Source organism: Podarcis filfolensis, assembly GCF_964270895.1.
Source record: "Podarcis filfolensis genome assembly, chromosome: 2".
Classification (NCBI taxonomy): domain Eukaryota; kingdom Metazoa; phylum Chordata; class Lepidosauria; order Squamata; family Lacertidae; genus Podarcis; species Podarcis filfolensis.
This window is the reverse complement of record NC_139605.1, coordinates 122,235,507-122,259,975: the sequence shown is the minus strand read 5'-3', so window position 1 is coordinate 122,259,975 and position 24,469 is coordinate 122,235,507. Positions and strand designations below refer to the sequence as shown.

At 44.0% G+C, this 24,469-nt stretch overlaps 1 protein-coding gene across 6 annotated transcripts in view; it reads left to right on the top strand.

Annotated features, from left to right (window-relative positions):
* Positions 1-24,469, top strand: part of TNS2 (tensin 2) — a 139,248-nt gene that overhangs the window by 85,094 nt on the left and 29,685 nt on the right. For all 6 annotated transcript variants that reach the window (XM_083599723.1, XM_083599722.1, XM_083599725.1 and 3 more), the window contains 13 exons: positions 9,343-9,381; positions 11,445-11,494; positions 12,774-12,945; positions 13,982-14,032; positions 14,871-14,993; positions 15,303-15,367; positions 15,512-15,595; positions 17,186-17,298; positions 18,095-18,155; positions 18,280-18,358; positions 19,749-19,878; positions 20,586-20,651; positions 23,572-23,688. In XM_083599723.1, the coding sequence (XP_083455849.1) occupies positions 9,343-9,381; positions 11,445-11,494; positions 12,774-12,945; positions 13,982-14,032; positions 14,871-14,993; positions 15,303-15,367; positions 15,512-15,595; positions 17,186-17,298; positions 18,095-18,155; positions 18,280-18,358; positions 19,749-19,878; positions 20,586-20,651; positions 23,572-23,688 (1,150 nt within the window). The remainder of the gene's footprint in view (positions 1-9,342; positions 9,382-11,444; positions 11,495-12,773; positions 12,946-13,981; positions 14,033-14,870; positions 14,994-15,302; positions 15,368-15,511; positions 15,596-17,185; positions 17,299-18,094; positions 18,156-18,279; positions 18,359-19,748; positions 19,879-20,585; positions 20,652-23,571; positions 23,689-24,469) is intronic.

Below are 24,469 nucleotides of genomic sequence, written 5' to 3'. Positions count from 1 at the left end.
GTATATCATTTTCATAATATTCTCTCTTAAGGCATTACATGCCGTAAATTTCATACCTGTGGTCCACAACTGTTCCCAGTCAGCAAACATAATGTTATGACCAACATCTTGAGCCCATTTAATCATAGCAGATTTAACCGTTTCATCCTGCGTATTCCATTTTAGCAGCAAGTTATACATTCTTGAAAGTATTTTAGTTTTGGGTTCTAACAACTCAGTTTCCAATTTTGATTTTTCCACCTGGAAACCTATTTTTTTATCCATGTTAAAGGCTTCTCTTATTTGAAAATAGTGTAGCCAATCTCGCACCTTATCTTTTAATTTCTCAAAACTCTGCAATTTCAATTTATCTCCTTCTTGTTCCAGTATTTCCCAATATTTCGGCCATTTGGCCTCCATATTGGACTTTTTGAGTGCCTTTGCCTCCATTGGTGACAACCACCTTGGGGTTTTATTCTCCAGTAAGTCTTTATATCTTAACCAGACGTTAAACAATGCTTTCCTGACAATATGGTTTTTAAATGCTTTATGTGCTTTAACCTTGTCATACCACAAATATGCATGCCACCCAAAAACGTTATTAAAACCTTCTAAATCCAAAATGTCTGTGTTCTCAAGAAGCAGCCATTCTTTCAACCAGCAGAATGCTGCTGATTCATAGTAGAGTTTAAGGTCTGACAGGGCAAATCCACCTCTTTCCTTTACATCAGTTAATATTTTAAATTTTATTCTGGGCTTCTTGCCCTGCCAGACAAATCTAGAAATATCTCTCTGCCACTTCTTGAAATAGTCCATTTTGTCCCAAATTTGCAATGATTGAAACAGAAATAACATTCTTGGCAATACATTCATCTTTATAACAGCAATTCGACCTAACAAGGACAGCTTCAAATTTGACCATATTTCTAGATCCTTTTTCACTTCTGACCAACATTTCTCATAATTGTCTTTAAATAAATTTAAGTTCTTAGCGGTCATATTAACCCCCAGATATTTCATTTTCTTAACCAATGTTAAACCTGTCTCCTTCTGAAACCTCTCTTTCTCAATCAGTGTTAAATTTTTCTCAAGAACCTTAGTTTTTAACTTGTTCAGCTTAAATCCTGCCACATGACCAAATTCTTGAATCAATTCCAATACTCTTTTAGTACTAGATTCTGGCTCCTGTAACGTCAGTACTAAATCATCTGCAAAAGCTTTCAATTTGTACTGTTTGGCTCCGACCTGTATACCTTTAATCAAACGGTCCCTTCTGATCATATTTAGCAAAACCTCCAGGACCGAAATAAAGAGCAATGGGGAAATTGGGCAGCCTTGTCGTGTCCCTTTCTCTATCTTAAATTCCTCTGTCACCACATTGTTAACAATTAGTTTAGCCTTTTGTTCTGAGTAAATTGCACCTATACCGTTTTCAAAACCTTGACCAACCCCCATCCCCTGAAGATTTTTCTTCATAAAACTCCAAGAAATATTGTCAAAAGCTTTCTCCGCATCTACGAATATTAAGACTGCTTTAGTGTTAATATTCACTTGCAGTTTCTCCAAAATATTAATTATATTTCTCGTGTTGTCAGACAAGTGTCTACCCGGGAGAAAGCCAGCTTGGTCTTTATGTATCTCCTCCACTAATACTTTTTTTAGTCTTTTAGCCAAAATGTCTGCAAAAATTTTGTAATCCACGTTAAGCAGGGATATGGGGCGGTAGTTCTTAAGTTGTGTCTTTTCAGACTCAGTTTTCGGTATAAGTGTAATATAAGCTTCCTTCCACGACTCTGGCGCCTTTTCCCCCTCCAAAATTTCATTACAAACCTCCTTTAGTGGTTGAATTATCCAATCTTTCAGAGACCTATAGTATTTTGAGGTTAAACCGTCCGGCCCTGGAGATTTGCCCAACTGCATATTCTGGATGGCACCTTCTACCTCCTGTTCTGTGATTTTATAGTTCAACATTAACTTGTTTTCTTGAGTGATTTTTTGTAGTCCATTTGTTTTTAAGAATTGGTCTATATCGAATTCTTTCTGTGGCCCTTGTGTATATAACTGTTTAAAATACCTCTGGAAACATTTTCTAATTTCCACTGGATTCTGAATGTTCTTTCCTTCCACTTCCAAGTTGGTAATGGTGTTAAGTTTTTGTCTTTTTTCTCTAAGTTCCAGACAGAGATTATAGCTAATGAATACAAAATTCTGTCTAAAATGTACAAGATATTGTTAGAATGGAACACGAAAGATGAAGAGGTTAAATCTGTAATGATACAGTGGGCCAAAGATTTTGGATATAATATTCAATTTGAAGAATGGGAAAAATTATGGAAGGAAAGTTTAAAATTTACTGCATGCATGGGGTTGAAGGAGAATGTCATGAAAATGTTTTATAGATGGTATATCACCCCGGTAAAATTGGCAAAAATGTACAAAACATGTAATAAATGCTGGAAATGTAAAGAAAAAGAGGGAACATTCTACCATATGTGGTGGGAATGTAAGAAAGTGAAAAGCTTCTGGGAAGCAATCTATAATGAACTGAAAAAGATGTTAAAATATACCTTTACTAAGAAACCAGAAGCCTTTCTTTTAGGGATTACAGGAAAAGATATAAGAAGAAAAGACTTTAGACTCTTCCAGTATGCAGTTACGGCAGCAAGAATTCTTTTGGCCCAGAAATGGAAACAAGAGGACATACCGACGATTCAAGAATGGAGAATGAAACTGACTGACTATGCGGAACTGGACAAACTGACTGGGAAAATAAGATATGTTCGAAACCAAAAGTTCATCGAAGATTGGGGAAAATTTGTTGATTATCTGAAAAATGTATGTGAGGTGCAAACAACGCTAGTGGGGTTTCAAGAAGCACTGTAAAAACTTTTAAAGAGGTATTGCTGAAAGTAAATAGAAAAAGGAGGGAAGACAAATGGCAATGCTATTAAAGAAATGCGCATTAAAGGGTAAAAATGGATGATTGTCAGGGAAGTTGAAGGAAGTCCAAAATATGAATTTTGTTAAAATCTGGTAAAATTTGGATAAATGATTTGAATGTATGGAAAACTAATAAAAATCTATTTAAAAAAAAAAAGTTTTTGTCTTTTTTTCATTTGCCAAGCTAACAGTTTTCCACATTTATTGGCCGATTCAAATGTCCTTTGTCTCATCTGTTTAATTTTCCATTCTATTTCCTGATTCATTATCTTCATATATTGAACTTGATATAACTTTATTTCTCTCAGAATCTCTTGTGACTTTGGTTTCGCTCTCAGTTTCTTCTCACCCTCTTTTATTTTTTCTAAAATTTTGTCCTTTTTCTCATTTTGAGTTCTCTTCTTTATTGCATTCTGTTGAATTAGAAACCCCCTCATAACTGCTTTGCTTGCGTCCCAGACTACTCTTTTTTCAGTAGTAGTGTTCATATTTATCTCAAAATAGTCTCTCGAGGTTTTTTGGGCCTTCTTAGTAACCTCTTCATCTCTAAACAGGGTGTCATTCATCCTCCATCTGAAGGAACCAGTTGGTGTTAGTTTCATCTCCATTTTCACAGCATTATGGTCAGAGCAAGTTTTAGGGCAAATTTCCACTTTTCGAGTCTTAGGAGCCAGTCCTCTAGTTATCCAAATTTGGTCAATTCTTGTCCATGTCATTTTGGCTTCAGAGAAGAAAGTTCCCTCTCTACCCAAGGGATTCTTTATTCTCCAAATGTCAATTAAGTCCATATTGTCAGTCATCTCAAAAAAGGTTTTTGGTAGTCTGCCGTCTTTAGTAACTACCTGTCTCTGTGCCTTGTCCATGTTCGTGGATACCACTCCATTCATGTCTCCCATCATAATAATGTTATAATCCATGTAGTCCAGCAATGTCTCATGCAACTTTTTTAAAAATTCCGATTTCCCCTCATTTGGTGCATAAACTCCTACTATCAGAAATTTCTCTCCTTGTGCTTGAATTTCAATTGCCACAAATCTTCCTTGTTCATCTTTAAACATAAATTTCGGTGATAGGCTTTCTTTTGCATAAATCACGACTCCCCTTTTTTTAACCTTATCCGATGAAATAAACTCTTGACCCAATCTTTTATTGATCAATACTTTCCTGTGCAGCCTTATCACATGTGTTTCCTGTAAACAAATCAAGTCCAATTGTTCCTTTTTCAATAAATGAAAGACTTTTTTCCTCTTCTCCGAGGAGTTAAAACCATTAATATTCCAGCTTAATAGTTGCAGAGCCATGGCGTGGTTACTTTGCTTTTCCTCCAACTGCACCCAGCAATTGTTCCTGGTCTGTCGGTGGTATCACTTTCTCTAAGTTTTCCAATCCAAAGGATAGTGATGATATGTCTAATATTCCTGGTTTTAGTGCTCTTAACTCTTCTTCAAATTCTTTCTGCAAGTCTTCTCCGTGATCTTTCAGAAATCTTTCTTTATCTTCCACTGATCTTATTTTTAACTTTCTTACTTTGAAAGTAAAAGATAGGCCCTGAGGGAATTCCCACCTGAAGACAATACCGTTACTTCTCAACAGGTTCACCAGGTCTCCGTAGTTAGACCTAAGATCCAGGAGGTATTTCGGAATGTCTTTGAATATCTCCACTCTTGATTGATGTATTTCCAAGGTCTTCTGAAAATGCAGACTCAATATTTTGTCTCTCTCCTCTTTTGTTTGGAGAGTAATCAAACAGTCTCTCACCCTGTTCTTTCTCCCCCCTCTTCCGAGCCTGAAGGCACTTACTATCTTAATATCTTGCTTCTCTAAATCTAAGTTCCAGAAGTCTGCAAATTCATGCATAAGAAAGTCACTTAGGTTATGTTTCTCAAGTTCAGGTACCGCCCTGATCCTTAAATTTGTCTGTCTTTCCTTCAGTTCAATCATAGATAGCATTGACTTGTGATCCTCGAGTTGCCTACATATCGGTGGTATCTTTTCCTCAATGGCCAGTGCTTTTTCCTTTGCTTCTTCAGCTGTCTTTCGAGTCAAAGTTGATTCCTGCAGCAATTTCTCAATAGATTCTGTGTTAGAATTCACCTTCTGTCCCAAATTATTGATGCTTGTAGTATTCTGATCAATTTTGGTTGATGCTTCAGCTACTTGTTTGCTCAGTTTTTCCAAAGATTCACTAATTTTGCCTAATGCCACAGCTAAAACATCTTCAGATGCCATTCCTTTTGGATCAATTTGAACAGGTGCTGCCCCTAATGGTGCAGAAGGGCCAGATGCTGATGCTCTTTGCTGCTGCCGAATTTTCCCAGATCTTGTTTTTTTTTCCTGCGGCAAGTTTGCCATAACACTTTATCTGAAGCTCAAGGTCAGTCCCACGGCCGAAATTTGTTTTACTGTGGAAAATTCCCCTGGCCAATTTGAAGTGGAAAATTCCCTGGCCTGTTGTAACAATTACCAAGTTCCTCTAGGGGGACACAGTAACAGTCAATTCTTGTTGCATTAAAGTAACTTTTCCAAATCCCCCATTTAACAAAGTAAACAACCCTTTCAATTTCAGTTTCAGTTACTTTACAGTTCCTTAAAGACCTTAAAGTCCGGAGAAGCCAGTCAGAATCAAAAGTATCTCTCTTGCAGAGTTAACTGTCAAAAAGTTACAATGTCTATAAACAGCGCGATTCACGGTACGGCAATCTTGTTAGCACTTGACAGCCCATCCCAGGCATTAAAGCAGTGGTCTTTGTTTCCTTTTCCTCTCTTTTTGCAGGCAAAAATACTTCTCACTCTTCCCTCCACTCTCCTGCAATTCAGGGAGGGAGATATTTTGTCTTGATGTTAGGATTTAAGTCCTTTTGAAGTAATTTTCCAGGTCTTAGTTTAAATAGTCTTTGCTTTGATCTGTTTACAAGAAACGGAAGGTGGACTTCCTGTTTACACCTTCCCGTTCTCGGTACCAAATTAATGCTCTTTCTTCCCTTATTTTCAAATCTTTAAATTCAACCTACTCACGGTAGTTGTTTTGATAGCCGAATTGTCACAGGAAAAAAGTCAGCGCTCTCCGACAACAGCTGTGCGGCTTCACTCCACGGAAGAAGCAATTGACTCTCAGCACCGCGCCGCTCGCCCCGTTTCACTCCGGAGCCCGGAGCCGGGTTCCTTTGCGAATTGAGGGGGCGCTGAAGGTGCCCGCCGAGTCCCACGGTCACAGGCTTCACCCGCCTGTGGTTTTTTGGAGGGTCCCCGCTTCGCCGTAGCGGCAAGACCCGATTTCCGCGAAGCTCACTCCCTCCGGGTTAGAGGGAATCTGCCATTGCCGATGGCGCCGACTCCGGAAGCCCATATCTACAGTTCCTTCATAGAATTATAGAATTCCCCAGGAGTTCCTTCCTAGAGAGAAGATTGTATATGAGCAAATCACAGTGGGTGACTCCGCTACTTAAAGCAAGGGTGGGGAACCTGTGCCCTCCACATGTTGTTGAACTAAAACTCCCATCAGCCCCAGCCAGCGTGGCCAATGGCCTCAGCGATGATGGGAGTTGGAGTCCAACAGTTTATGGGGGGACAGATGTTCCACAACCAGGAAGGCTAAATACTGGCAGGTGGGTGGATTCCAGCCGCCGCCACCACCTGCCATTGATGAAGTAGTTCTCTGATGAGCTATTCCTTATGAGCCAAATTACAGTTTAGGTTATAGGTGGGTCTTTCCTGTGGAGGTTTGTGAGAGTACTCAGTAAGGAAAGTCCTTTCTTCAGAGTGTATAGATGCGTGGATGGGAATATGGAAGGGAGAGGTGGTTTCCTGGGTTGAAAGCCCAGCTGAGCTTTGGATTTGTTGTTTACTCTTGGACACGTTCTGTTTCTTGGTCTTGGCAGTGGGAACCAAGGCCAGCCCAGCCATTAGGCAGGGTGAGGCTACTGCCTCAGGTGGCGGAAGCTCCTGAGGCAGCATTTCCACGGGCACCACACCACCTCCACCAGCAGCAGCAAAGAAGTGGCGCCAGCATTGGCACCAGTTTCAGCCAAGATCAGGGCTATTTGGGGCATGATCTTGCCTGAAATTGGTGCCATGATGGGGCTGCTTCTCTGCCCACAACGGATGTGGCAGGGCACGTGGTGCAGGCAGCAGTGACAGATAATTGTGGTGGCAGGAGCGGTGGCAACAGTAGGACAGGGCAGCACTTCCTGATTCACCTCAGGTAGTGAAATGGGATGCACAACCTAGTGGGAACAGTATTAGCCCGGCTGAAAAGCTCGTAAGTGCTGCTGTGAGAATGTGAAACAACAACTGCAAGGAACCAGACCAGATTAATGGTAGCAGGAAGCAAAATCTCCCACTGAAGAGGGAATGAAAGAAATGTTAATAATGCAACTTGAGAGGATGCATTCCCTTGCTGCTGACGTCTGATGGGCCTGTTTTCTCTGTGAGGGCCAAGACAGGAGTTGCAGCCTTCCCTGTGAGCTAACCTGTTAGCAACTGGGAGGCGTTCTATGCCACCCAGTGCAAGAAGGGCCAGCTAAAGGCACCATTGTTAGCACAATGATTTTTTGGCTACTGTCTACCATACAGGAATGTTTCACAGAAATGCCAAGATACATATAAGAGGCTGTCTAACTTGCTTGCTCCAGAGGGCCTTGCAGACCCCCACCCCACTCCCAAATTGATTGTGACCTTAACTTGCCTTGAATCTGGGATCAACAAAGGTATTCTAGTGACCTCACAGGTCAGGAAGACTCAGGAGACTCAGCTCATAGCGGGTTTAGTGATTTAGGAGATGGATGGTTCCTTGACTTTAGCCTTGCAATGGAGGCTGAATGTGGCTTCATGTTAGTTTTTAGAGAAGTCAAGATAGTAAGAAAGCTGTATGTGATACTAATTATCTGTAGCTCCACTGTATTGTTTACTTTTCTCTCTTTTATTCATTGTCCTTTCTATGCTTTTCCTTGTTCTATTTGTCCTTTTTTGAAGTTTTAACTGCTTTCTCTGCTTACAAAACAAAACAAAATAAAGGCATATCAGGTGGCTTGCCAGCTTTTTGCTGCAATGACAATGAGCTTGAAAGAACAGGTGTATCCTCTCTAAAGTGCAACCAAATGTCCACCGCCTCTTCCCAGTCCTGAGGGCAGGCTCTGTTTCCCTCGCAGGTTGTCCCAAATTGAACAGACAGTAAAGGAAGTGAGAGACAAGTAGTCTCCAGGAAATGTAAAGAGGAACCAGGCTGACAACTTATTAATAGCTGTCCATTCAGTGACCAAGGTGTGGGGGGAGGGCAGGAATTGGGCCACATGGCCATTTTCTCAACACAATGAAATTGTAAGTCATTTGTGTTTGGCATGGCGAGACATTCTTTTGGCTATGCTGACATTAAAAGATTGCGACCTGCCTTTCTGGCTGCAATAATCCATGCGAAGCAAAGAGTTCGTAAGCAAGGGTCAACAATTTTTGGCTGAGCTTGTTGACCAAGCCAAAAGTGGTAGTTTCAGCTCCTAGCAGAATTTCTCGAGGGGGAAGCTGGGGGAAGCATGCATTGTTGGAGAACCTCCCACCCCAAGGGAAAAGCAAGCTTGCCAGAGGGTGGTGCCACACTCTGTGTGGTGAGTGCATTTGTTGAAACCTGTTGCCAGGACATGGCAAGCTGCTGAATGCCCTCACCCCATCAAAACAGTGTGATCTGCTTGGGCCATATCAAGCTATCGTTTTATATCAACTTCACTACCTTATGATCAAGGAAAGAATGGTCATGTAAATTGCAGAGATCACAAGGATGTGTATACTGTACTTGTTTCTTTTTTAAATTGTGAATTTGCAGTTCATTTAGGGAGGGTATGAGAAGTTAAACTTAGGGTCTGCCACTGAAAATAGTACTCCCGTATCAAGTTTTCCCTCTTCCCTTCTATAATATGTTTTAAAAACCACTCCTGTGTCGTGACATCATTGCTTTCCCTACTAGGTGTCGTGGGCAGTAGGGCTGTGGAAATGCACATTTTATGACATCAGAGGGGGGTAAGGCTAATTACACTGTAGCTGGGGGGAGAATTTGACATGAGGAAGCCATTATCAGTAGTAGCTCCATTTCACTCGCTTTTTAGTGGTACCTCTAACTCCCATCAGTCTCAACCAGCAAGGCCAATGCTCAGGGTTGATGGGGGTTGTAGTCCAAAACATATGGAGGGCCCCAGGTTGGCAAAGGCTATCCCAGTAGGAAGGTGTCGTGTCGCTGTTGCCCCTGCGTACCTCTCCTTTGGCTCCGGTTTGAGGATCAAGCCATCAAGGAATGAGCTTCAGGCCCCCCACTGCAGCTGGGGAGAGTCCCAGGCATAGAAGCTGAATGGTGCTGTCTTGCATTTAATGCTTGTCTTTGTGATTTTGTTTTGCTTTCCTAAACACTCTCCTTCTCCCCATTCTTCCCCATTTGTCAAGAGGAGGAATACAGCTCCAGTCCGGCGTATTGAGCATTTGGTAAGACTTTGCTTTCTCTAAACTCTCTTAACTCTGCCTGCGGGGCTTTCCAGTCTAAAGTTTGATTCACTAGCGACTGAAAACTGTTTCTAGACACCATGCTGATATGTAATCAGGAAGGGCATGTAAGGGCATTTTCTTCTGCTGCTGCTGCTTGTAATTACATTCATTTTTCTACTTAAAAGGTCTTTATTCATTTCATGACTCGTTCGTTAAAATCGCATTAGGTTCAGTGCACATTAGTCAAAGACACATTTGTTTCATAACTTGAGTTCATTTCTCCCTCTCTCTAACTTCTTCTAATCTCCCTCTCTCTTTTTAAAAATGCTGACGTGGGAAGATAGTTGGCTTTGCAGGCGGCCTCCGTCTCTTTCCTCCAGGTGCTCCAGAGTTCCCTGCAAAGACAGATCGATGGCTAAACCACTCTGAGAACTGTAATGCTGTGAGGAGAACAGAGGCCTCCTAGCAACGCCCGACACCCTTAACAAACTGTGCTTCTCGGGATTCTTTTGGGGAAGCTAATTAAAGTGGCATTCTACCACTTTAAACATAAATTATTATTATTATTATTATTATTATTATTATTATTATTATTTAAATTTGTATATTGCCCTTCATCCAAAGATCACAGGGCTGTTCACAACATAAAAAAAACAAAATGAGAACACAAAATACATAATAAAACAAGAACAGACCAATAACTTGCCCTCTCACAATCACATTCAAAAGGCCATAGAATGTTAATCAGCCAAAGTTTTGGTTGAAGATAAATATTTTTGTGGTACATCTTCCAGCTCCTGCAAATTCCTGACATATTTTTATTAGATATGTCAAAAGTGAACCTGTTAAGTTCACTTTTTAAAAACCTTTCTATCAAGGTGAGTCAATTAAGATAGAAGGGATGAAAACAAACTTCTCACTTTCAAAGATATCTATTTATTAATCTATGCATGCTAATCTGAGTGAGGGAAAAGATTAAGATCATTATATTTTGTTCTTAAGAGGCGTAGCCTGAGAAGGAGAGAGCCCTAAACCTATTTGCTTTTTCTACAAATCTCATCCACCAACTCAAGGAGACATTCTCAGCCCATCAGTCTTAGTAATGGCAATGGTTACCCTGTTATCTTCATATTATTAGCCCTTATATTGCAGGTGGGGACCTGAGGCTGAAACCAGTTAGTGGGTTAATACAAGAAGCATGATTCAGAACAGGGTTTTCTCATTCACAGCTCTGAGACAAACTACATCTTACATTAGTTGTGCTTTTGCAAAAGGCATTATTAAGCGGGCTGCTTTCATTTTGAAAGAAAAACACCCATGTTGAGCCCCATCCAGGAACAGCCATCCAATTCATCTTTAGGGGCAAATAGCAGTTGGCTAGTTGTGGTAAGGGTGACTAGCTTAAGCACACTTTAAAAAAACATGAATAATGAGCACAGGAACATTGGAAACTCCCTTATATTGAGCTAGGATGTGCTGCAGTAGTGAGATGAGACACAAACCTGTAGACTTCCTTCTGCTTGGGGGGATGGGGGGGCACAAGCCTACGACAGAGGGAGGCAGCAGTGCAGACGCCTTCGCTCCATGGCAGAATTTGTAGATCTGACATGGGATGACGACAGGAGCAGCAGAAGTGGGGGGAATGTGGGCACAGTACCGTGGTGGGTGGGGCTCAGCGCCCCTATGGATATGCATATTGTTCCTTCCCTGGTCATCAGATCAGTCCTTTGATGAGTGAGCTAAGGTGGGGAAACTGTATGCCAGTGTGCAAATATATGAAGGTGTGTGCCCCCCTCCCCCATATGTGGTCCACGTGCTCACTACTGGCATATGGACCCTGGTAGGCTGGCCAAGGGGAAATGCAGCTCTCAGGCAAAAAAAAAGTTTGGCCACACTCCTGCTTTAGAGCAATGAATAGAAATAAATCTGTTGCTCTGTTTCCTGCATGCTATTCGTTGCTCTTTTCAGTCAGAATCACTCTATTCTTGCTTGCTGTTTTGCTTTGGAAGTGCTTTTTTGATGGCTTTCCCCCGACTTCCTCCCTCCCCACATTTATTTTTCAGGGCTCTACCAAGTCCCTCAACACTGCTAAGCAACGGAACACGCTACCCAGGTAAGGGGTTTGCATTTAGGTTTTGCATTCTTGTCGCGCTGACTTGCCTTTGGGACCTATAGTTATCCTGTAACTTCTGCAAGCAGCAGATTTGTGCTTTGCAGAAGGTGGTAATTTAAATACCATTCCGTGATTACAAAAGGCATGTGTCTGGAATGCTCCAACCAATTCTGATTGGCCACATTCAGCTGGAACAAAGACAAAGAGAAACTATAATGTTTATGGGCCCAGGAATGGCCCAGCAATAGTTTTGAGGTACACCTGCCCTGGGCAACCCTGTCTCCCCCACCCCCTTCAACTTTTGGTGGAACCCCTCCAAAATCAGCACCCAAATAAGAAGGCAGTGTAATTTCTAAAGTATCTTTGTTTTTGAAGTGTGGCCTTATGATCTCTTGAGATCATATTTTCTATGAGGTTGTGGTGTTTGTCTCAGGAGCCTTGGCTCAGGGGTGGTTTGATATACAATAATATTGATAATGTTCAGTAAGTCAAGTCCCAATTATGTAAACTCATTTCCAATGCAAACTATAGTTGCAGTTGTTCCACATGTCAGCACAGTGCCTGTATTTGAATAGATCCCTGCTTAATTCAAGCTTAATTCATTGGGGATGGCGTTAACATATGGTAGACTTCTGCTTCATCAGTGGAACTTCAGAAAATGGAGATTGGTATATCTCACCCACATCACCATCTAATCCCCACTCAGCTAAATTCTGTGAGGCAGGAAGCACTTCCTTTTGTGCCCTGCTTCCTAGGCACAGGTCTGGGATTTCTAGGTCTGCATCCAAGTGGGTGGGTTTTTTTATCCCACCACTTTTCCTGGGAAAACCCACTGTTTACCACTGAATTGGAGCAAACGTTGATTAGGTTTTCTGTGGATTGCCACTGGTTCCAATTCAGCAGTAAACAGCTGGTTTTCCCAGGGAAAACAGCACGACAAAAAACCACCCACTTGGGAACAGACCTAGAAATCCCAGACCTGTGCCTATAGTCTGAAAAATGGACTATACGGCCCAAGCGAAACCACAATGCCTGAAAGTGCCATTATACTGTTGTGCACAAACATCATAAATAACCAGTTGGCAAATTAGAAAACATGTTGGGACATCTTTTCTGAAATCCCCTCTTTTCCATCAACATTTATTCTATTCTTTGGTCCCTTCTGCAGTGTGGTAAGTTGGGCCTGTGCGGATTAGAAAACAACCATGGCTTGCTTTCCTCAACTCTTCCTTCCTTCCTTCCTTCCTTCCTTCCTTCCTTCCTTCCTTCCTTCCTTCAGGAGTTTCAGTCTAGACCACGTGATGGAACGCAAGTATGACTTTGACCTCACCTACATCACTGAGCGCATCATCTCTGTCTTCTTCCCCCTGGCCTTGGAGGAGCAGCGTTACCGTGGCAACCTTCGGGAGGTTGCCCAGATGCTAAAATCCAAGCATGAGGACAAGTACATGGTAAAGAAGCCAAGGGAAGCCAGGGGTGGCAACGGGTAAAAAAAATCAATTAGGGGGCCATTGAAGGGTGGGCACGTGAAATCAAAAAGTGAGCCATTCTGGATACCTGGGGTTGAGTGAGTGTGTGAGGGATGCCTGCTTCTTAGAGAGATGGGGAGCAGCATACCATGTAGACACAGGATGCTCAGCACAGGAGCGTAGGGATCTTTCTTATACTGTGCCCAACCATTGGTGCATCTAGCTCAGTTATTATCTGGCAGTGATTTCAGGCAAGGGTGTTTTTCAGCCCTATCTGAGAGCCAGTGTGGTGTAGTGGTTAAGAGTGGTGGACTCGTAATCTGGGGAACTGGGTTCGCGTCTCCGCTCCTCCACCTGCAGCTGCTGGGTGACCTTGGGCCAGTCACACTTCTCTGAAGTCTCTCAGCCCCACTCACCTCACAGAGTGTTTGTTGTGGGGGAGGAAGGGAAAGGAGAATGTTAGCCGCTTTGAGACTCCTTCGGGAAGTGATAAAGCGGGATATCAAATCCAAACTCTTCTTCTTCTTCTTCTTCTATCTGGAGACACAGGGGGTAGGAGTTAGGACCTCCTGCATGAGAAACAAGTGATCTGCCCCTGAGCTACAGCTCATCCCTTGGAATTCGTCCTGTTCTCCCTGTTCCTCAGTTCAGTCTCCTACCTGAAGTATGGCATTGGAAATCTGCAAGCCGCCAATTCAGATACCCTTATGGGTATTCTTCTTCTGGGCTGTACAGACACACTTCTGCGTTTTGTAGGCTTTGCAAAGGAACAGGGAGCACAGAAGATTGATGGAACTGGTCTGGGGAGGGGGAGAAAAGTTGGAATGGGAGGATGGGGAAGGGTTGCCAATGTTTTAATTTAAAAACAGAGTCCCTGGGTTGGTGGGGTTTTGCAGCTCGTGCTGGTGAGGGGCAGAGAAATACTGGCATGATGAGTACAATATTGGCTGGCTGGTAATCGTGCCAGGGGGTCACTGTGAGTAACAGAGGCCAATGAGATGTCTCTTTGTGTCAACAGCTCCTCAACCTGTCAGAGAAGCGGCATGACATCATCAGGCTGAACCCCAAGGTGAGGGAGAGAAGGGTTGGGCCTCAAATGCTTATATTGACCTGGGGACGGAGTTTTGTGGTGGTGGATCTTGAAAATTCTCACAATGGAAACTTGCAAAATAACTGTCTGTGCCTTTCCAAACACAAGGTAAACAGATAGTGAGTCAACCTTGCAGCCGTCACTTTTGGCTGTATGCAAATCGCACATTTAAGGCACATGACTCCCCCAAATAATCCTAGGAACTTTAGTTTGTTAAGGGTGCTAGGAATTGTAGCTGTGTGAAGGGTAAGCTACAGATTTCTTTGATTTGCATTTTCATAATTAAACTTGGGTTTCCAGTAGCAGGATATAGGGAACGTAAGAAGCTGCCTTGTGCTGAGTCAGAGTGTTGGTCCAGCTATTTTCTGCATTGACTGGGGTAGCAGATGTTGTGGTGGGGCACTGCTGCTCACCAGTTGGTCATATTGTTGTTGCTGCTGCTGCTTTTTAGTGGGATTGGAGAAGGAGGAGGAGGAACAAGGTGGCAGTGAGGTCAACGTGGTACAAGACCACTGGATTGGCTCTGCCAGTGCACTTGCACTGCAACAACTCTCCTCCTGGAGGTCAGATGTGTGATGCCGCTCCACTGTCCACTCCTGCCCGGTAATGGCTCTCCAGGGTTACAGACCAGAGTCTTTCCCAGATGCTGGGGATTGAACCAGGGACGACCTGCATGCAAAGCAGATGCTCTTTCCCATTGTTCTGTAGTAAAAAATAAAATACAACCTGACTCTCTTGGCTCTGGTTCCATTTGTTCTGCCTTCGTATACGCACGTGCCTCCTTAATGCCCATGCTTCTCTCTCCTTCCCGGCACAGGTGCAAGACTTTGGCTGGCCAGACCTCCACGCCCCACCTTTGGACAAAATCTGCTCCATCTGCAAAGCCATGGAGACCTGGCTGAACTCAGACCCACAGCATGTGGTTGTGCTTCACTGCAAGGTGCAGAGGGAAATGCCCTAATTTCCCTGGCCATTATAGATGGGCATTTAGCGGAAGTGGCTGTGGATGGTGGAGATAGAGGGGACTGCAAAGACACCAGAGACTGAGGAAAGGGCTTTTGACTTCTGCAAGTCATGATCTGTGGGTTCTCACAGTCATTCCTCTGTCTCTCCCCCTGCCTCTGAGTTGGTTCCCATAGTTTTTTGGGAAACTTCTTGCACTCCTAGGCTGATGGTGCTGCTGCATTTTATGGTCCTAGCTCCAGTGTTTAATGCCTTCTCTCTCTCTCCTTCTCCCTCTTTGTGCCAGGGCAATAAGGGCAAGACCGGCGTGATCGTAGCAGCCTACATGTACTACAGCAAAATCTCTGCAAGGTACCAAGCAATGTGGGGAGGGGGCTGTAGTTGTGTGTGGTAGGCTGTAACTCTACTTGGCTTCTGTCTTCAGCTCAAGACAGAGACTCCTCAGGGGGCAGCATGCAGGCACCCACTGGCCTCTTTCCTTTCTTCCTTCCTCAGTGCAGACCAGGCCCTCAGCACGCTGACCATGCGCAAGTTTTGCGAGGACAAGGTGGCTGCTTCTCTGCAACCCTCCCAGAAGAGGTGAGGCCTGCAGCTTCACCCCCACCCCACTTTCCCCTCTTCCTCTACTGTCATGCATGTGAAAATAAACTGCAGGATGGGTGGGAAATGCACCATCTCAAGGCTTTGCAGGGGTGTGCTGTGAGAAACTTTAGGAAAACACAGAAATGGGGTGGATGTGTTTGTGTGCATGTTGCACTAGATATGAAGCCCTTGTGCCTGAAGACCATTCTGGCTATCCAGTGTGCCCTTCTACTCTCACAAATCCACAAGATCCTCAGGGAGAGAAAAGGTGCTGGTGGTGTCAGGTGCAATAGCTAAGGAACAAAGGAAAAATTCAATTCAGTTCACATTTAAAGACAAATCTACCTGGTTTGCACTTTCTGGAACAATCCACAAACCGAAACAGCCATCCTTCAAAAGTTGCAGTTCTCCGAATTTTGCAGTGCAGTTCTCCAGCTAAGGGCTCATCCATACTTTAAATTGCCCCATTGCTTTCTACTGGGAAAACCTGTGGTTTAATGCTGAATCGGAACAAACGGCAATCTGCTTTTCCACAGTTGTTGTTTGTTCCGATTTAGCACCAAAGAGCAGATTTTCTGGAGGAAAGTAGCAGGGCAAAGGCGAAACTGCTTGGATGTTTGCCTAGATTGTACGGGACAAGCAGAAAGCGGCTTGGACCCGTGCTTGCAAGGCATGGGACAAGTGGAAGTGTGGATGAGCCTGTGTAATTTGTTTTTAAAAATGCATATACTAGGGCAAACTCTGCATAAAAATGCATATACTAGTAAAAATAGCATAAAAATGCATTATATTTGGGGAAATTGCTTTGCTAAAATGTGTATGATAGGCAAAATTGCATACAAAAATGTGTATTAGGAGAAATTTGTATTAAAATGCTTATGCATTTTCATGAGGATTTAAAAATGGATTTCATGATGTGGAGACTTGAACTTAAGAATGGAAAAATGAGAAACCGAGAAACCAAAAGTGATAGATTTGCCCATCCCTCAGGACAGCCCACTCCCAATGCACCTGCAGTTAACAGGGGCTGCATAGCTGTTATCCTCCCACCAAGCAGACCTGGTCATCTGGACAGGTGTAGTAGCTGCTGCGCTGTGTTGCAGAGACTTGGAGATGGAGAGTGAAGATGGAAGAGTGGCAGTGATTCAGGGGGCTAGCTGTAAACCTCCTGTTAGCCTGATAAAGCCTGGAGGCTTTGAAGCTGTCAAAGCCAACTGAATCATCTGAATTAGCACCTGGTACAAGTGAATTTTCCCCCATATACACATAAAAAATCTCCCTATACAGAGGTAACTAGACATTGGGGAGCTGGATTCTAGCCAGCTTTTCTCCCCAATATGCTGATTTTCTAATTGTGGAGATGTTTTCTTCTTTGGGACACTTCCCACCCCATGGGCTGTCAGATGTGGTACGACACAGATAGGGACTTCCCACCTATCGGGGCTCTCGGCTGCTATTATGAAACAGGGAGTTTAGAGGCTAGGGGGTAAAGGAGGAGGTAGGTTTGAGACCCAGAATTTCTCCTGGAATCCTGTTGGTAAGCCTAAGAGCTTGTGGCTGACCCTTCTCTCTTTTCCCTGTGGACAGGTATATCCAGTATTTTAGTGGGCTACTCTCAGGCACCATCAAGATGAACAGCAACACCCTGTTTCTGCACCATGTTCTTCTCCCAGCTATCCCTACCTTTGGGGCTGGAGGAGGTAAGTGCTGCAGGTGATGTCCAGAAAATACATCTCCCCATTCAAATGCAAGATTGGCATGGGCATGGCTTAAAAGCCTGCTTGCACCTCCCGTCTGTTCTTGCACACATCTGTGCATAGCACTATTTCAGGTCAAACAAGAGTGACCAAAAGGGTGAGAAAAAGCAAGAGGGAGAGAGGGGAACTGACCTGGTTGGGTTTTATAAAATTAAGAATAGCATGGAGAGCACAAATAGGGAGATTTTTCGCTTTCTCTCATAACACTAGATCTTGAAGTTGCTCATTTACGTTGATCGACAATTCTTCATGTGTGGGACCTGCAACAAAATGTTGCAGTGTGACACACACACACACACGGTTCCTTTTTCCATTCCCTGTGTCTGCAACCCTACCCCACCTCACCCTGCAAAAGCTGTCAGCAGTCTGTGCCTGCTGGGCCTGCTCCATGACTTTACTGGTGGGCTGTTTTAACCCTCGCCTTTTAGGGTTCCCCTCCAAAAGATTTCTTTGTACTTGGGGTTTTCTAATTGTGTTGAAACCTCCCTTTTGCGGGTGGGGGGCTACCTAAACAATGGCACTTAAAGCCCAGTGAAGAGAGCAATACACTATAATAAAGTTAGGGAATTCACTGCCACCAGATGGGGGGGGAAGGGGGTGTAGGTGTGTAGTACTGGTCCTAGAACTGAAAATCAGTAGAGTCACCAAATTACATACACATGCCCAACTTTCCTTAGGAATTGAGTTTGTTGGCCTGACCCATCAGGCTTCTCTTACGTTCTCATCTTTCCTCTTCCAGGTTATCAACCCTTCTTGAAGATCTACCAGTCCATGCAGCTGGTGTACACATCTGGGATCTAGTGAGTATGAGTGGGTTCTGCCTCGGGCAAATGCCTAGGTCACCCTCCAAATTCTTCATAGATAAGGGCCAATCTCCTTGTAGCTTCCTTCCCAGCTGTACTTCTGTTTCTTCCTGTCTTACAGCAGTCTTCATGGTTCTGGTGGAACTCAGAAGCTCTGCATCAGTCTGGAGCCAGCCTTGCTCTTGAAAGGGGATGTCCTGGTGAGTGCTGGCAGGAGCTCAGGATGTAAGGTGGGAAGGCTGGACTTGGTGGGCCTCTGATCCAGCAAGGCGCTTCTTTATATTCTTAAGGAAGAATTAAGACTCAGAAACACAATTATGCCGTAGCTGGTAAAGAGATCCCAAGTATGCTCTCTTCCTTGTAAGTGTCGAACATGCTGTTACATAAGGGGTAGTGAGATTGGGGGCCTCCATATATTATTGGACTACAACTCCCATCATCCCTGACCATTTGCCATGTTGACTGGGGCTGGTGGAAGTTGGAGTCTAACAACTGGAGGCCCCCACACTGGATACCCCTGTGGAGATTCTGCCATCATTATTTAAAACAAACAAATGATCCACTCTGTCTCTGTTTTTTCCAGAGAAGGTGACTCAGAAGTGGCTCACCTCACCTTTGCCTCTGGTCAGCAGGTTTACATATTTTAAAATAATGTCTCCAAAAATTATGAAATCTGTTTGACTGGAGATGACTGAGGTAGGGGGAGTGGAGAGGAAGTGTGGGGCTGTACCCTGATGTAGCGATGACTCTGTCTCAAGCAATTTCCTTTAAAAAAAAAATTACATAACAAATTTCAATTTAAACATTTCAATCACATTCACATTTAGGATTCTCCGAATCCCTTGACTTCCCTCCGCCCTTCCATTATATTTTGTCTTTTACAAGTATTACCCTAATCCCACCAAGGTTTTTAGTTGTTTACAATGTTCTCTTAAATAAGCTATAAATTTTTCCCATTCTTTCCTGAACTTCTTCTCGTCCTGGTCTCTGATTCTCCTGGTCAATTTTGCCATTTCAGCATAGTCCATCATCTTCATCAGCCAGTCTTTTCTGGTTGGAACCTTGTCTTCTTTTCATCTCTTTCTCAAGCAATTTCCAACACTCCTAGGAAACGCTGACAGCCTTATTAACTGTAATTAGCCAATTCATCACTTCATCTGTTTCCCACACTCTTAGAGTTTCAGTTTTCTTCCAGTTTGGCTGAAGACAAAATAAGTTGATGCATAAAATAATTGCTACTGGATCTCTAGAGAGCTCATCATCCAGCATCTTCAGTCTGCATGCAGGCTTCCCACAGGCACCTGGTTGGCCACTGTGTGATCAGGAAGCTGGACTGGAAGGGCCGTTGGCCTCATCCAGCAGGATCTTCCTATATCCTGAATCAACTCAAGTACTTTCCGTCAATGTTCCTTGACCATGGAAGTAATGGTGCCACAGTAAATGTGTACAAAATCTGTGGGCTTGGTGTATGTGAACGTTTGAGCGTGCCCAGACATCTGTGTATGGTGGGTAGTAGCAGAAGCCTGCTTGCCAGCTGGGAGAGCTATGCCTCAGGTGATTATTATGTTCATTTCCCCTCCTTTTTCTTAGGTGAAATGTTACCATAAGCAGCTCCAGGGCACCGAGCGTGATGTTGTGTTCCGGGTCCAGTTCCACACCTGCACCGTCCACAGCACCCAACTGTGGTTTGGTAAAGATGAGTTGGATGAAGCCTGGAGAGGTGAGAGCAAGAGACCTAATCCTTGGGCAACAAGAAATCAAAGCAAAAGGGTGACATTCAACTCAGAGCTGACCTGTTGAAATCAATGGACCCAACTTAGTCTTGTTCATTAATTTCCCCAGGTCTACTCAAAGTCTGGTAAGGTTACTTTATTTCAGCATGAGTTTTTGTAGACAAGAACCTATTTCCTGCCACAAAATCTCTTCATATGCTTGCTGCAGCAGACCAAGGCCTGGTCTGCATGTTCAGCAAAATTCCATGGTAGAGTCCATCCCAGGCTGTACCACTTCGGACTTAAAAGAGGAGTCACATTTTGAAACTGTCCCTGCAAGTGAAAAATGTGCTGCACATGGACATTGAGGGGGAGGGTAGACCAGAACCTTTTCTCCCTGGTGCGTTGTTTATCTCCATGAAGGAGTTTTTTATTTGAAGGAAGCATTCAGAAACTGAATTTAGCCTTAAGTTGTAGAGGCCAAGATTTTGCTGAACATGTGGCTCTCCTAGAGTCTAGTTCTGCAAGGTTCCACTACAGGACGCACCTTGAGAACAACCTCAGGCTTTAGGCGAAGGGGGTTGCAAGTGCATTTCAGACTAAAGCCAGTGTTTGCGTGAACATGGCATGTGATGCAGGTAATCACTCCTGCCTTATAAGAGCCCAGGCGCAACAGTCAGGCTATTCACCTCATATCTCTGTTTTCCTTCCCTAGATGAACGGTTCCCATTTGAAGCAAGTGTGGAGTTTGTCTTCTCTTCCAGCCCCGAGAAAATTAAAGGTGGGTGGATGACAGAGTTGGAGGGATATGGTTGCAGTACCATGAACTACGCCACAAACACCTCCTGGGTCGTTCCAAAAGTCAGGTCTCAGTGCATGGCCTAAAGCAAGAATGGGGAACCTCAGGCCCCTCTGGCCTCTCTAGTCTGACCCTTGCTCCATCCACCTTTGCCTTTGGCCCCATCCCCACTGGCTTGTGGCAGCCAGAGGTGGGAGTCTTGCTGAAGCTGAGCAGGTCTTGATCTGGCTTAGATGGGAGACTTCCGGAGACCCCTACATGCACTGCCTTGAGTTTTGTATAAGAAAGGTGAGATGTAAATGTATTAAGGAAAAGAGCAGGGAGGAGGGGGAGAAGGACACCAATTTGAACTGGAACATTTGGGAAACAAAGCAATCCAGGCAAGTAGGAATTTGCCTGCTATCTGTTGTCAATGTTTGTGAGTGTGGGGGGGGGGTCTTCAAACTAGTCTGCAGAACATTGCACTGCCTTCTTGCTTCTCCAGTGATGTGGCACCAGGAAAGTGCCAGATCTGTGCCCACCCACCTCAGAGCAAGCCCAGCCAAGCTGACAGCACCACCAGCCATGAAGGGCAGCTCAGCTCAGCTGTAGTTTTCCTGCAAGATGTAGGGATGGCCACTAACCTGGGTGGCTTTAAAAGAGGATCAGACAAATCCGTCTATGCTCTACCGTCCACTGTTGGAGGCAGCATTCCTGGACATCACAAGTGGGGAGAACGCTGTTGTGCTCAGCGCCTGTTTGCCGGCTTCCCATAGGCACCTAGTTGACCACTTTAAGAAACTGAAATTGTGGCAGTTTTATGAAATACATTTTATGAAGTAAATAAAACCAGAACTTTCTTTGGTCTGATCCAGCAGAGATGTTCCTATAGGTTTTTTATTTGTTTGCTTCTCTCTTGGGACTGCAATAATTGGGGTGGTTTATCAAGCATCTTGGAAGGCCACAATTTATGGCTGGCGAAAGGAGGTGTGTTTGGTGCGTTGTGCTGATCTGCCTTTAGAGAAATGGTGTCATTTGAAAGCATCTTAAAGTACCATGACACTTTGGGGGGGGGAAGCGGGGGTGACATCTTCCTTGCTTAGAGTGATCCTTCCCCTAGACCACCAGACCAATAGAAACACCTTTTGTCCTGCAAATATTGCCGGTGGTGAAGGGGGGGTGAGCAAGCATCATCTGTCGATGGAGATCAAAGCATTTCCTTCTGCCATAAGTTCTTTAAGCTTCCCATTTCCTTGTATGGTCAGGGCTGTGTGTTTACCATGATTGCAGGAGTGAGGGTGGGCAGAACTAGGCAATGAAACCCACAAGGAAAGAGGCAAACTGCAAGAAGACCATGGAGTGGGAGGTTTATTGGAATGAAAACCATAAGAAGTATAGTTTCGATTTCAAGTCTTCTGTTGGCCAGCAGGGTGATGACTATGGGTCTTCTATTCTTTCGCTTCAAAGATAATTCATTTGGGAACCTTCTGCCAAAACTGTAGCATTTGCCAGAGTAGCTGCCAGTGGTCTTTCATCCAGGTGCTGATGAGATCCACATTTCCTTAGCTTCTGTAAAGCTTCAGAATTGGAGGGAATCCCTGACAAACCAATGTGCAGATGGAGAAAAGCAAGTTCAGCACATCAAGCCTTTATTTTACTTATTAATTTTTGGCATTGGTAAACTGCTGCTCCAAAATGGAATCCAGATGGCTTGAATTTACTGTCACTAGAATTGAAACTGAAAACCAGTGGTCAGTCAACATGACATTCTGATCCGTCTGTGATGACCCCAATGCTTTTAGGGTATTTAGGTGCAGATGTCCCATAAGGTATAGTGGTTGGAGAGTTGGACTAAGTCTAGGGAGACACAGATCCCCAAATTCCCATTTAGTCATGATGTTTGCTGGGTGACTGGGCCAGTCATTACCCCTCAATCTAACCTACCTCACAGGGCTGTTGTGAGGATATAATGGGTTTGGAGAAGCAGGTACACAGCTTGAGCTTATTGAAGGAAAGGCAGAATAAGGGCACTAAAAACCACCTTACTGGGATATATGGGAAGGGGCTGGAGAGCATTTGTACAATGCCAGTCTCTGTATGCTCTGCATGCTGATCTATTTGTTTATTTAAAATATTTAAAATACATCAAAAAGAATTCCACGGCAGGGTACAAGCAGAATAAAATATTGAACTTTAAATCTGTAAATGCATCAAATTTCGAAACAACATAAATGACAGCAGAGAAAAGAGCATCATTCTTCAAAGGTGCAGAGTGACTTCCTCAGTCCAAACAAACTCACAGCTGATATTGCATAAATGCCTGGGTAAATAGATGCACTTTGAGCTGGCAATGAAACAGGGGGGGAAGAGTGTCAACCAGACTTGAGTGGAAAGGGCTCATGTCCCATAACCAGGGGGCCACCACAGAGAGAGAGACCATAATTGCACACCCCTTCAGGATGCTGACCAGAGACAGAGGAGAACACCTGGTCTCCGGGGTAGCCAGATTTTTACCTTTACTTCAATGCATTCCCAATGATAGTGTTTTATTTTTCCCGTTGCAGTGAAAGGTAACCATTAACTGGCATAGTAGAAAATGAAGAAATGCACTCCTTACATGGGGGCTTGACGATCTATCCTCATAGGCCCATCTTGGGCAGAGTGACAGAAACATGGGAATCCAGTTTTTTAAAAACCCACAGATTAGGCTTTTTAAAAACATTGTCAGTCATGCTTGAGCCTGTTGCAGAAAATCCTAGGTTATACAGTTAAGTAAATATGCACATCCACAATCCTTTTTATAACTCTGCTGACTGGTGTGCAGCCATTGGAATATGCTATCCATTCCATTCCATACGTTATCTTGAAGACACTTAATCCTTCTAATGCTGAGATTCTCTGGCGCTTCCTGTCTCTTTCCCAGGCCGCGAGACCTACAGGAACAACGCTGCTGTTGCAGTAGATTACAACATCTCCAATCCCATAGTGCGCTGGGACTCCTATGAAAACTTCAACCTGCACCATGAGGACAGCCTGGAAGGTACACAGGGAATAATAATAATAATAATAATAATAATAATAATAATAATAATAATAATTTATTTGTTCCCCGCCCATCTGGCTGGGTTTCCCCAGCCACTCTGGGCAGCTTCCAACAAAGACATTCCTGCAGTCTCTTCCTCGCACTTACACCCTTATTGCCACACTACTTGGGCAAGACTGGGTATGTGTGTGTGTTTTCTGCAATTCCTCACTTGGACCCAGGATTTGGTATTTGCAGAACTGAGATTTTCTTGATGCAGAAGTCTGGTTGTCGTGGCACAGAATTTTGCTGTTGCATTTTAGGATGTACAGTTGAGTCACATCATGCACTGGGGTTATTTTCCAAGGGTAGTGTGCATATGCAAAAATCGTGTGCAGTGGTACCTCAGAATGTGAACGGGATCCGTTCCGGAGCCCCGTTCGCATCTTGAAGCAAACGTAACAAGCAATGGCATGTCTGCGCGGGTCGCGTTTTGCTGCTTCCGCACATGCGCGCGACGTCATTTTGAGCATCTGCACATGCGTGGGTGGCAAAACCCAGAAGTAACGCGCTCTGTTATTTCTGGGTTGCCGCGGAGCGCAACTCGAACACGCTCAATCCAAAGCACATTCAACCCGAGGTATGACTGTATAGGCAAAATTGCCTTCTTCTGGTTGGCTGCTGGCTGACAAGGCAGGGGCACAGAGGAGTCGGGAAGAGCCTTGTGGTAAGACCTTCTTGGTGTCTCCACTGCCTCCCCTCACTCCGCCTGTGGAAGGGAGGAGGAGGAAGGTGGTCC